Genomic DNA, 14,174 nt, shown 5'->3' with positions numbered 1-14,174 from the left:
ATTACTCTTCTTACTCATCAGTTATGATCCATTCACAATTTATTTATTTGAATGACAGATGCAGACTCAGTATTACTGGAGCTAAGCGACCACACACACAAAAAAAGGCTTGTTCTAAAGTCTTCAGAGTGTTTCAGTGGACAGTAATATAACAACACACTTTTGTGTCTTTAGGAACAACCTTGAACCATGAGATATGAACTGTAAGCTTTGTGCTCAGCATATAAACAAATATAGATGGCTGTGACATGCTCTCCTTTGTCTCTCAGGTTCTCGTATGTCCTTGATGAAGTATGCCTCCACCTTGAGGTCATGGAATCAGCACTGGGGCAAACAAATGGTCAGCACTACTGAAGGACAGCATACCTCCTCACTGATGGGAAACACTTGCCACTTTAAATGTGTTTAACAATTAGGCTCTTTTAATTCAATGTGGTTGTCCTGATTTGAAGTGGAAATTCCATCAAATGGAATCGCAATCATAAATATATCAACTTAGGGTTCAACTAATGTTATGAGTTTGAGGTGGGATGACCTGCTTTAAAAAGGACGTATAAGGGATGTGTTTGGAAATGTTTTGCAGATCTGTTTGATTTTGTAGAGGCATTATCCTTAAGAAAACTGGCAATGACACATCAAAGGATAAATTAATTTAAATAAAAACATTGCATAGTTCAGAATAAAGATGCATTTGTGTTGTATTGTCTTTTGTTAAAAAGTTTTTGTTTTGATCATGGGGTTGAACTGAAAATGGAAATGGATTTACATATTATAATATTCTGCATGCAGCGAATGTATGAGCACTTTAAGTCATTTTAGCTCTTTTTTCCTTGCACTCCTAACACAGTAGAGACAAAGACTTTTCATGTCTTGATAGCCTGGCTGTGCTCATTAAGAATGTGCCCTGGTGAATTGTGTTGTTTTTGACCAGAAAGCTCTTTGTTTTGATTATGTTTATGTTGTAATAGTACCTGATCAGCTCTCTCTGTGGAACATCATTGTTAATATTTGCTAAAGAGATCATTGTTAATAGCAATGCAGCTCTGTCTCTACTGCATTTCTTTTCTCAGATGCAACTCAATTAAGCTGGAAAATGCATTGTATGTACTGTTAAGAATGCCAATATTTTTAAATGTGAAATATATATATATATATATATATATATATATATATATATATATATATATATATATAGACTTTCTCACTTCTATCTTATTCTTGACATTAACGCAACATTATTCTGTAACATTTTCTCTTGACATTAGAAGTTTATTGTGATTGCAAACGCAAAGATGCAATGTCTCCAAATAAAAGAAGGGAGAAAAAAACTAATATGAGTCAGCACATTAAGAGCTAATTAGCCTTCCCTCATTTCCTCAAAAAAAAAAAAAAAAAAAAAGCAAGAGCATAAAAACAACATTATATACATACTACACTGTAATAGTGGTAACCTATAAATTATCTGGATTAATTAGCTTTACTAATGTCATAAAATGTTACCTGACATTACTGAGCTCACCTTAATACATGAATTATACCAACATAATTCATTTTATGCATTAAATCAGGTATAAAATGGCTCTTTACGATAACAATTACAAGTTACCACTTTTTACAGTGTACATGTTCTCCTTAGAAATGTTATTATTTAACTAAAATGCATTTCCATTTAAAATTCTGAGTGTAAATGTATCAAATGGTTTGAAATGAAAGCAGTATTTGTCAGAAATAAATATAAAACGTGTATCCAGGCGTGGAGAGAATTGTGTGTGAGAGTGAGAGAAGGGCAGCTGGAATCACAGAGGACGGTGGGACGGTGGCTGAGAGCCAGATGTTTTCACAGACAGCTGCTTCCTAATGTAGGGATGGAGAATGTGATGACACATACAAAAGACAGACTGGTGTGTGTTCACAGTGTGTGTGTGTGTTCACTGCTCTGTGTGTGTGCACTTCGGATGGGTTAAATGCAGAGCACACATTCTGAGTATGGGTCACCATACTTAGCTGAATGTCACGTCACTTTCACTTTTTTTTGTCACTTTCACTTTTTTCACTTTCAGTAGCACTCGTTCAGTTTTCCCTTCTCCCCATCATCCAACATTGTGTATTTTCTCTGCACAAGAAGAGGAGACCTCAACTGTCCTACCTACATGGCTGTGGTCCTGTGGATGTGATATAATAACGCAGAGGACGCAGATACACAAACCTGTGCCACTTACACACCCACAAGAATACTTCCCACCAGAACTAGGAAGAAATGCAATCTACCGTACTATTTTTATACGCACACACACACACACACCATCCAGTCGCTCTGCAGTGGATATCAGCATATAATGAGAAAAAAACAACATGAACAATAACCGCAATAATAAGTGTAACATATATGTGCATCTATGCCAGTTAAAATCACTGTTACTGTTTTTTACAATCCCATGGCAAATAAATGTCTAATTAAATGAAAAAGTGGAAGATGATATACGATTTTAGAGAAGGCATACTTTACAATGTGTAAAAACATGCAAAATTTTTCAGTTATATATTTGCAACTTTTTTTTTCAAATACATACAGGCTTCTTTCTTCAAATGCGTTCTAACAATTAAAGCGCAAGAGCTGTGAATGTTTGTTTGCAGGCTTCAAATAATTCCCTTGTGGCACGAAGCGTACTTACCCATTCCGCTAATTGCAAACCATGCACAGTGTAATGATAAACTAAATTTGGAAAATCTCTCCATTATGTTACATTAGTTCCACAGTTTAAGGCAGCGTCTGAGGAAATCAGTTAAGGAAACAGGACTTGAAGGCTAAATCTTGCTGGTGTGTGTGATTATGTGATGCGTTTTGAGTTTGTGCTGGTGTCCTGGAGTGAGAAAAACAGCTTATTACATCACATAATTAAAGGAAGCCCTGGGCTATGCAATGGGAATCCCTGAGGTGCATTTGACATCATTTGAGTGTATTGATTGAGACTGGAATAGGAGCACATCAGACAGGCCTCACCCCAGAGAGCAATAGCTTTGATGCTAGTCTGCTGAAGGATTTCTTTTTTTTTTTGACATTTCCTCTCGCAGGGAAATTTCCTATTTCATTGTTGACCATAATAAGACTGAAGCAAAAAAAAAAAAAAAAAACACCTTGTGACTCAGTTCCGGGAGGTGATGCTGGTGATGCTGAGCTTGGATGGCCTTCCTCAAAGCATTCATTAAATGGTTGCTAATAGCAACATGCAAGAGAACATCTATGCAGGGAAAGCACTAGATCGTGTCTAACTTTTTCTGTGATGTCTAAAATATTAATCATAGAAAATGCCACGACAGTACAATGCAAAACTGTATTTATCAAAAAGTATTATCTGCACTGAAAGTCAAAAGAAAAATAGGAACCTATATTGGCAAGGTATGTATTTACTGGTTTTATTCTAGTCAAAAATATGAATTAAAATCACTGATATATTACCAATATGCTGCCAATTTTTACAATTTGTGACTTTTAGTGTAACCTGAACAATAGAATAGAATAGAATAGAATAGAATAGAATAGAATAGAATAGAATAGGATTTATCCCCTTAGGCAAGAACGGAACAAAATATGTCATTGCAATACCTCACAGCCACACAGCCTCATGAAACATTCAGAAACGATATGAAAAAAGATAAGATGCAACAACAAGAGAAGATGCAATATGCAACGTATTGTATTCAGTGTTTGGAAAGGGGTTTGCGTCACAACCTGTACGCAACTTTTGCATGTGTGATTTGAGGCTCAGAAAGTTCTGTGTTTGGAAAAGTAGCGTTCTCTACAAATCCTTTTAAAGACTTTTAATTCTTTTGAGTGGGAAGTTAAGGTAAGATGGCATCTTTCATTCAACATCCAAGCTTTAGATGAAATGCACACGGAGCGGCAACATTTAAACAGCAAGAGCTTCGCGGCGAAAACGGAAAAAGGCGACCTGTAAATGTGTTTTAAAAGGCTCTTACCGAATCTCAACACATGTGGCATCCCGTGAGAATATCCCACACACAGTAAGAGCAGCAACAGCCCAAGCCATCTCTGATGAGTTACCAGAGGAGAGCACATTTTCATGAAGCCTGCGATACACTGCATGTCATTCCACTGGATGGATCGTAAGATTCCCACTTATTTCTGCTTTGGAGGTGTTTTTGTCAGCGATGTGATCACGGCATGGTCACTGAGACAGAAGAGGACACTCCGTATCAGCGATGCTCCGCATGTCCGTCTCACTGCGCAAAGGAGCAACCTTCCGCCCGGGCGTCTATGTTAGAGATGGGAAATCCAGGAGAAATCCATGTACGGGTGGCCTGAAAGAGCGGAGCAATACGAGAATGAGTGATGCGAGCTAGTGTAGCGGATAACTTGACATGCAGAAGGCAGGAGCGGCAGCGAGGAGCGCGGGCTGCTCGTGTAATGCTGTCTACTGCACTGCTGCACTCACACTGACGTCGCGCCGAGAGCAACGCGAGCGCCACACTGACCACTCACAACATCCATTTCCTACTCTAACATGCTTCAAATCTCAAAGAGAATGCTGCTCATGGATGTAACATCTCTGTTCATGGACAACATGTTCACTTGATGCTTGATGCGCAGCCGTTTGTCCGTGAGCTCTCTGCTGTGCCCGCAGCTGTCTCGTGTATTTCATACGAGATATATATTTTTTTTCACATAGTTTTAGAAATAAATTATTACAGTTGGGTCAGACGAAACCCTACAGCGCACGTGTTTTCGTGGCAATGTTGAAATTACACTTTTTTATTATTATTATTATTTTTTTTTACATATCTCGTAAACTGCGATTACTTTGCAAATAATAGACTAATAATACCAAATAGCCTAATAGTTTTTGTTGTTTATGTTTTTTTTTTTTTTTTTTTAGGGGGGGGGGGGGGTCATTAATGCACACAGGTTAGCTGCAATAAAACTAATTATAACTTGCTATTGTTCATTGTTGTTGATCAGTATTCGGAAAGGTGATCCCATGTATTTTTTTCATGATTTATTATTTGTATCATGTTTTTCATGCATATAACAATAACTAAACAACGTCTGAAACCTAATTGTTTTCCATGGTAAATATATCTGATGACATGACATAAAGTAACAGTTATGTGACCTCGTGTGTGTGTGTGTGTGTGTGTGAGTGTGTGTGTGTGTGTGCATCTGCGTGCGTGCAAGTTCTTCTGCTGTTTTATTATTCCACAAAAAGGTTGTCTGAACTACCAACGCTGTCTCCGACGAACTTGCTACACACACACACACACACACACACACGAGGTCTCAGAACTGTTAATTTCTGTCATGTCATATACATACATATATGACGACAGCTCTTTGAGGTCTGGGGGCCTTTAAAAGCAGGAAAGAGCCTAATGAGGAGGAGGCCTTTTTCTACTTAAATTAAAAAGACCTCGATTGTGCCCCTATTTTCAAAGTAGGCTTAAGATGTGCACTAGAATAGACTGCCTTGAGCTCAAGGCAGCGCTGGTGGCTTTCAGCACCACGGACAGCGACGACAGAGGCTCCTCAATCCACTATACTGTATTTCATCAGTATCCACATTCACGTCCCTTTGTACGGAATCAGCTGACATCCCCTCACAGCTGCAGGAACACACACTCTTTTTATCCTTTCAGATAGACCATTAAGATCTTGTTTTGTTCCAAGAAATGTCCGAGTATTGTATACAGGCCAAACCAATAAAACGAAATTAATTCACCTTATGTGTCAATTTAAGAGGTGTGTTCTTTGATTTAAATTTTCTGCAAAATACGGAAATAAAAATGTATTAAACTTTTATGTTTAAGAAAATAGTAAAACTATTTTATTTCATAATGATAAATGTGTGTGTGTGTGTGTGTGTGTGTGTTTTCATACCAGATGATGATCTGCTAACTAATCACTCTGACAACTCATACAGTATGACACGTCATGTTTGCTGAGTATAGTCTAAGGATATACTTTATTTTACCCATAGTTTTGCTTTTGGATCTCTTTCACTTCTGTGTTATAGGCTATTTTTTCATCTGCTCAAACATTCAGAAGATCTCCATAAGTGATGGTTCCCACAAAAGTCATTCAAGTGATGATAAAAGACTCATCAACAGCAGTCACACTATTTCCTGGCAAGGGCACAGTGAATAACTTAGTGTTGCTTCTTTCAACCTCTCAACAGACATAACGTGCATGTGGATTAAGAAGGAGTGGGGGGGGGGGGGGGTATCGGTGCAGATTTTGCAGGTCTCAATATGATTTATTAACTTACAAATCATCATAACCCTCTTTGTAATTACGGTGGACGAGAGACGTGAAAAAAGGTGCCACAACCACAAACCTTTTATTTTATTTGTGTTTTTAAGTTAAAAAATAAGCACATGCAGCTGTCACATCAGATCAACTGTTCCGTCCCAGCTGTGAAATTTAAGATGGACTTTAGTCGTTTCAGCGTCTAAATTAGATAACAATTTAAAAGCAACGTAAGAGCCGCTAAAAATGTGGTGACGGTGAAGATAAATGCCCTTACCTCGGTTGTTGAGAGCAGCTCAAGCTGATGAAGTGTGAGTACAGTGGGAGCAGTAGTTCATGTGTTCAGATGGAGGAGCCGGCTCGCTCGGCTCTGTGGAGGAGACACGCCTCCTGTCGGGCGAACACAAGTCCCCGCTTAAAGACACAGCTTGCGCTGCGCTATAATTCAAAATAAACCTGTTTAATCGATGTATGCTTGGAGTATATCATTTATAAAGCCATTTTAAATTCACCGCGTGCAGTAAGTAATTGGAGAAAGATTAAAAAAAAAAAGATTTTAAAGACGTGAGCTATGTGTTGGAAAAGCTGTTATATTGTATTGGCATTTTACTCACATTGCGGATGGAAATTAGGTGACTTTATATTTTACTATTCCGAACTGAACTGAGGTAGCCTATAAAAATAAAGTTAGAGTGTTAATTTATTATTATGTATTATCTAATAACATAGAATTATGTTAAACTACAAATAAAAAAATGACATAAAACGCTACGACGTAGTCTACATAATATATGGGCTCACAAAGGGAATTATGGGAATTCCGTATTTTCCATATGTTAAAAAGGTAATAATTTTTCTTTATGAATTTAAATAAACGTTCTATACTTTCATTACAATAAATAACCATTTCATATATTCACACTTGATAAGCATATATAAAAGACACAATTTTGCTGTAAAATATTGTTTCTTTATTCAAGTATTTATACATATATATATATATATATATATATATATATATATATATATATATATATATATATATATATATACATACAGTGTGGTTTTATTGTGTTGCCTTTTTCACTTGTTCGTTCAACCATCAGTTTGTAGTCTGGCTTGCATATTGTTTATCTGTGCCACGTATGGTCAATATCCAAAAACGAAAACCAACTTTCTTTATCCCTTTCCACCACAAGACAAGGCACAAAGCATGCTGTCCCTGACTTTAAATCTTGAATGAGAGTTTAATCAGGCTAGACTTGTAGAGTGTGTGATGAGAGGTAAAGCCCAAATAATGAGATGGCTCCTAAGAACTGCATTTGAAATAGCCATGACAGCTCTGGGGGTCTTCTAAAGGACACACTCGCTATAGTCTCAGCTTTCTGTCTCTTATGTGTGTGTGGCTGTGTTACAAGGCTCTGGGAGAGAGAGAGAGAGAGAGAGAGAGAGAGAGGAAGTGATAGAAGCAAGGCATCTCATTGCTTTTCCCATCTCTCTTTAATTACAACCAGTCTACCATATCGGAGAGGAAATTAATTATTCACCTAATCTGCCACAGGAAGAAATACACGTCTAATGAAACACACCTCCAGTGTAACAAACAAAAAGACACATGGAGCACAAATCCATAAATACTCAACCAAAAAGCTGTAATACCTGTACACTTGTGTATAGAAAGAATTAAGAATTGCTTAACTCTATATATATATATATATATATATATATATATATATATATATATATATATATATATATATATATATATATATATATATATATATATTAGTTTTGGTGGTATAAATGTATAAATGCATGTAGTTTAGTTAAATCAGTGAAAATAAATAATATTTTGTCTTGAACAAATCCTGTTATAATTGAAATATAAAGAAACCTACTTGTACTGTATGTGCTCATGACCCTTTTTACGGTACTCTTAAAATAGTATTCAAATGGATGGTATTAGACACATAACACATATACTGAACAAAATTCTAAACCCAACACTTTAGTTTTTGCCCCCATATTTTATGAGCTGAACTCAAAGATCTAAGACTTTTTCTATCTACAAAAAAAAAGGTCTATTTCTCTCAAATATTGTTCACAAATCTGTCTAAATCTGTGTTAATGAGCACTTCTCCTTTGCCGAGATAATCCATCCACACTGTAAAACCTGACAAGTAGACTTAACTCAAACCGTTTGAGTAAACAGATTGCCTTAATTTAAACCCTGTAAGTTTTAAAACTTTGCATTCAAGTAATTAAGTGATTAACTAAGTGCTGATTGTGAATTAGTGATGAACAGCTGCTGTTAACAAACAGAATCACTGAAGAAAAGAGAAACACAAGAACTACTACAACTGACTTCAGACACAGACTTAGATGAAATCAACTGAAATAAAATACATGAAATCTCTCAAGATCTGATTAAAGCATCACCAGCTCCACTTATTAATAACCAGACTGACTTTATTTCTGTCAGACGTCTACAGAAGATCTGATTGAGAATGAACTAAGGTTTAGATGTTGATTTATTGTTTCATTTGAAGTAACCATGTTAGAGATCAGTGTTTGCTTTAGTTGGGCTCTTGACCCTTGATTTCTGTCTTAGTCTTTTCTCTGGTTGTTATAACCGTGTGTTTCTAAAACACATTTGTTGTAACTCAAAAGCCCAGAAGAAATGCCATCAGGTGTTAACCTGTACCTAGATGTAGGTTGTTATACTTTATATCGGTGATGATAATCATCAATTATTGAACTGCTAGGAGTCTAATCTCTGATGAAATAGGTGTTGTGTAATTTGATTGGTTATAGTAAAAGTGATTCTAAGAGGAAGTGGTTCTGTAATGAGCAGTTAATACAAAGACTTTCCAAACAGTGTGGTACCTACAGTAGTACCCAGAATGCATTGCAGCATGTTTTTTTGTCACCATTGTTGAGGTTCATATTCTGATTATTGATGTCTGTGTCTGACCAACTACTGGGATGGAATACAAATGTATGTGTACAAAATGTTTATGAAGCCATTTTTATATTAACTGATTATCACAGACTCTTAGTGTCACTTGTTTTAGATCCACTTCTACTAATTACACATTTATTTCCTCAGAGATTAGACTCTGTACAGATCAATATTTGTGAATAAAAAAGAATAATTATCATCACCTATATAAAGTATAACATCCTACACCTAGGTACAGGTAAACACCTGATGGCATTTCTTCTGGGCTTTTGAATTACAACAAATGTGTTTTAGAAACACACGGTTATAACAGCCAGAGAAAAGACTAAGACAGAAATCAAGGGTCAAGAGCCCAACTAAAGCAAACACTGATCTCTAACATGGTTACTTCAAATGAAACAATAAATCAACATCTAAACCTTAGTTCATTCTCAATAAGATCTTCTGTAGACGTCTGACAGAAATAAAGTCAGTCTGGTTATTAATAAGTGGAGCTGGTGATGCTTTAATCAGATCTTGAGAGATTTCATGTATTTTATTTCAGTTGATTTCATCTAAGACTGTGTCTGAAGTCAGTTGTAGTAGTTCTTGTGTTTCTCTTTTCTTCAGTGATTCTGTTTGTTAGCAGCAGCTGTTCATCAATTCTCAATCAGCTCTTAGTTAATCACTTAATTACTTAATTACAATATATATCTTCTTTCAGTGAACTCAACTGAATTAAGTTCAGAGTACTCATAACTATTAGTTTTTTGAACTTAAATGGTTTAAGGCAATCAGTTTCCTCAAACGGTTTGAGTTAACATAACTTGTCAGGTTTGAGTGAGGCTGTGTCTGAAGTCAGCTGTTGTTCCTTTCTCTCTTTTCTTCAGTAATTCTGTTTGTTAACAGCAGGTGTTCATCACTAAAGCTCAATTAATCACTTAATCACTTAATTGCAATGTATATCTTCTTTCAGTGAACTCAACTGAATTAAGTTCAGAGTACTCGTTAGTTTTTTCAACTTAAACGGTTTAAGGCAATCGGTTTCCTCAAACGGTTTGAGTTAACATAACTTAAGGATATCTGTTTACTCAAACCGTTTGAGTTAAGTTTACTTGTCGGGTATTACAGTCAAGGCAATCGGTTTACTCAAACGATTTGAGTTAAGTTAACTTGTCAGGTTTTACAGTGCACCTCACAGGTATGGCATATCAAGATGCTGATTAGAGAGCATGATTATTGCACAGATGTGCCTTAGGCTGGCCACAATAAAAGGCCACTCTAAAATGTGCAGTTTTACTGTATTGGGGGGGTCTGGGGGGTTTGAAAACCAATCAGTATCTGGTGTGACCAGCATTTGCCTCACGCAGTGCAACACATCTCCTTCACATAGAGTTGATCAGGTTGTTGATTGTGACCTGTGAAATTTTGGTCCATTCCTCTTCAATGGGTGTGTGAAGTTGCTGGATATTGTCAGGAACTGGTAATTGTGTACAGATCATTGTAACATGGAGCGGTGCATTATCATGCAGCAACATGAGGTGATGGTCATGGATAAATGGCACAACAATGGGCCTCAGGATCAGGTCACGGTATCTCTGTGCATTCAAAATACCATCAATTAAATGTTCCTGTGTTCATTGTCCATAACATACGCCTAACCCCACCACCACCATGGGCCACTCGATCCACCACACTGACATCAGCAAACCACTCACCCACACGACTGCCATCTTCCAACTGGGATTCATCTGTGAAGAGAACACCTCTCTAAAGTACCAGACGCCACTGAATGTGAGCATTTGCCCACTCAAGTTGGTTACAATGACAAACTTACGAGGACAACGAGCATGCAGATGAGCTTCCCTGAGACGGTTTTTGACAGTTTGTGCAGAAATTCTTTGGTTATGCAAACCGAATGTTGCAGCAGTTGTCCAGGTGGCTGGTCTCACAGGATCTTGGAGGTGAAGATGCTGGATGTGGAGGTCCTGGGCTGGTGTGGTTGCACATGGTCTGCGGTTGTGAGGCCGTTTGGATGTACTGCCAAAATCTCTGAAACACCTTTGGAGACATCTTATCTTATAGAAATGAACATTCAATGGTGGACAATCCTGCAGTCAGCATGCCAATTGCACACTCCCTCAAAACTGTGACATCTGTGGAATTGTGCTGTGTAATGAAACTGCACATTTTAGAGTGGCCTTTTATTGTGGCCAGCCTAAGGCACACCTGTGCAATAATCATGCTGTCTAATCAGCATCTTGATATGCCATACCTGTGAGGTGGATGGATTATCTCAGCAAAGGAGAAGTGCTCACTAACACAGATTTAGACAGATTTATGAACAATATTTGAAAAGAAAATAGGCATTTTGTGAACATAGAAAAAGTCTTAGATCTTTGAGTTCATCTCATGAAAAATGGGGGCAAAAATTAAAGTGTTGTGTTTATAATGTTGTTCAGTGTATGTACTGGTTGTAGCATTAGTAAGCCGAAACATGGGCATGTTATGGAAATGTATATTTCATTTATTTACCATTCGTCCCCTTGGAATTATAAGGTTCTATCTGCGTTCTGAGTAGTTTTGAGATATTGAGCTTTAAAATTTTTGTGTTCCATAGACTTCTGTAGATAGAACCTTATTGTTTTTTCAATAGAAAATCCCAAAATGTACACAAATTAAAAGAAAACATCACATAATGTAAATAAATTGTCACAGAATAAGAATATGTGAATAACTCAATTTTGACAAAAATGTCAGATAGAACCTTATAATTCCAAGGGGACGCATTGTAAAATATGCATTATTCCTGTGTTTTGTATGGGAAACAGCAAATAAGTGAAATGTGTAGTGTAGTACAAGCTAACTTGTGATTTATTTCACATTTCAGCGGCCTCACATCTTCTGAGTAAACGGGAAATATCAACAAGCAGCTTATCTCTGATCCTGTGTGGTGCAAGACTAATTTCTAGTTTTGAATGTCTCATGTTTGCACCAATTATTTATGGTGACATCCCTATTAAGATCCCTCAGCTGCTTTTGAATTAGAGAAGCACTAATAAGATATTTCAGCATATTATACACTGCAGTCTGTAGACTTTAATGAGCCCCTGGTCACCCCTATTATCCCAAACAAAGATGGAGGTGGATTACTGCAAAGGCTGGATCAGCCCATGCTCTCAGACCTCCTGTCATTCTTCCTGGAATGTGCCTTCTTAATATTAGTCAGGAAACATTCCATGAGGCAAACAAATGCTGTGATATTTGTGAATTCTGTGGCATTCCCACAAGATTATAAATGTGCTGTGTCTATGGGAATTGAGTTAGGGCTTGCTGGTTTTAACACGGGAAAACCGTGTGAGTTCAGTCTAACCTTTTCTCTATGGTGTCCAGCTTACTCTCTCTCTCCATCAGCTCACATTCCATAATAGATGTCATGATACAGTTATTGTGCTGGTTTGATTGGTAAACAAATACAAAATTAATAATTTCCACAGTTGAATACAGTAGGTAGAACAGAAAAAAGGTAACTTTCATTGTTCAAAACTGTGAGTGGTAGTTGATAATTGAGACAGCAATAATTCCACATTCTTATATTTCTTTGGACATCTGTGAAATGTGACCATGAGATAATTTTGAATAATCTCCAATATGCATCATAAAATATTATTCAATATTTTGTGTGTGTGTGTGTGTGTGTGCGTGTGTGTGTGTGAAAATAATTTATTTGTGACAGCAAACAAATGACACTATGCCTCACATTTGTATTGTTTTGGAGAATCTGCTTATGATTCTATAGTATTAAATCAAACACTTTACTTTATTAAAACTGTGAGCTGTACATTGGTTGTTAAAGCTGAAGTAACAATCCATCCAAATTGACGTATTTTTTTATAGTCTTCATCTTTTAAGGATGTTTATTAACAAAATAAACTGGAAGGAAAAATTCACATGGTCAAAAACTCTAATTCTTTAATCTTTAATCTGTCACGATCATTAGATGGAGTGCCCATGAACTTCAGTAGAGGGCACTCCACTCAGGACCATTCCACCCATCAACCACCTGATGTCACTTGGACAATAGCACCTCTCATACTGCTGCACCACACCCAAACTACATTCCCCATGAGTCACTGCATCACAATCACCTTGCCACACCTGCACCTCATTCATCAGCCAATTGCCTTGCTACACCTGCACCTCATTAACACACACAGATAAAAGCAGCACAATCACTCTCACTCACTGCGAAGTCTTGTTTAGCCTGTCTGATATTTCTGAGTGTTTTTTCTAGTGTTTGTTCTACCTGTGTATGATCTTGGATTGTTTGAAACTGACTCTGATTCTCTGCTGCCTGCCCTGATCTCTGCTCGTTACAGTTTATGATTCTGGATATCCCTAACATACCTGATGCCGTTCCTGATTTCTGCCTGTATGACAATTCTCTTAATAAAGTTTCTGCACATGGATCCGAACGCCTCTGACTCCCTGTTACACTATCACTGCAGGAAATTACATGACCATCAGTAAGTGAAATTATTGGAGTTTTAGCTTCACATTTTTGGAAATATTTATATAAATATTTATTCAGAATTATTAAGTCCACATTTGTATGAAGAAATAAGTAAATTGTGGCTCTTATATTTATACTAAACTTAAAAATCTGTCTGAATGGAAAAAAGGCTTCTCAAAAGTAAACAGAAAACAGCATGATGTTGCAAAAATGTTTAGTTAAAAATGTAAGAAAATTAAAGAAAAGTTAGACAATGAAAATTTAATTTAGTTTTTCTACCTTGTGCCATACACAGACATCACAAAAAATAGTTAATTTTTTTACAACTTAATTGTTTTTTTTTTGTTTTTTACAGTATTTTACTCTGTATGTCCGCTGTGGTTTTACAGCAAATATGTTAGGGGTAAATATATTATTTTAAGAGTTTCTTTTCAAAAAAATAAAATAATGTAAAAATA

The 14,174-nt window shown here is 36.6% G+C and overlaps 1 protein-coding gene across 1 annotated transcript in view; it reads right to left on the bottom strand.

The window, feature by feature from the left end:
- Positions 1 to 4,675, bottom strand: part of LOC128030092 (glutamate receptor ionotropic, kainate 2-like) — a 241,745-nt gene extending 237,070 nt beyond the window's left edge. Inside the window, exon 1 of the mRNA XM_052617592.1 lies at positions 3,979 to 4,675. Within this exon, the coding sequence (XP_052473552.1) occupies positions 3,979 to 4,105 (127 nt within the window). The 5' untranslated portion in view covers positions 4,106 to 4,675. The remainder of the gene's footprint in view (positions 1 to 3,978) is intronic.
- Positions 4,676 to 14,174: the final 9,499 nt, after the last annotated feature.

This window comes from Carassius gibelio, chromosome A16, assembly GCF_023724105.1.
Source record: "Carassius gibelio isolate Cgi1373 ecotype wild population from Czech Republic chromosome A16, carGib1.2-hapl.c, whole genome shotgun sequence".
Classification (NCBI taxonomy): Eukaryota; Metazoa; Chordata; class Actinopteri; order Cypriniformes; family Cyprinidae; genus Carassius; species Carassius gibelio.
The sequence above is the reverse complement of the archived record's forward strand: the minus strand, read 5'-3'. Positions and strand labels throughout refer to the sequence as shown.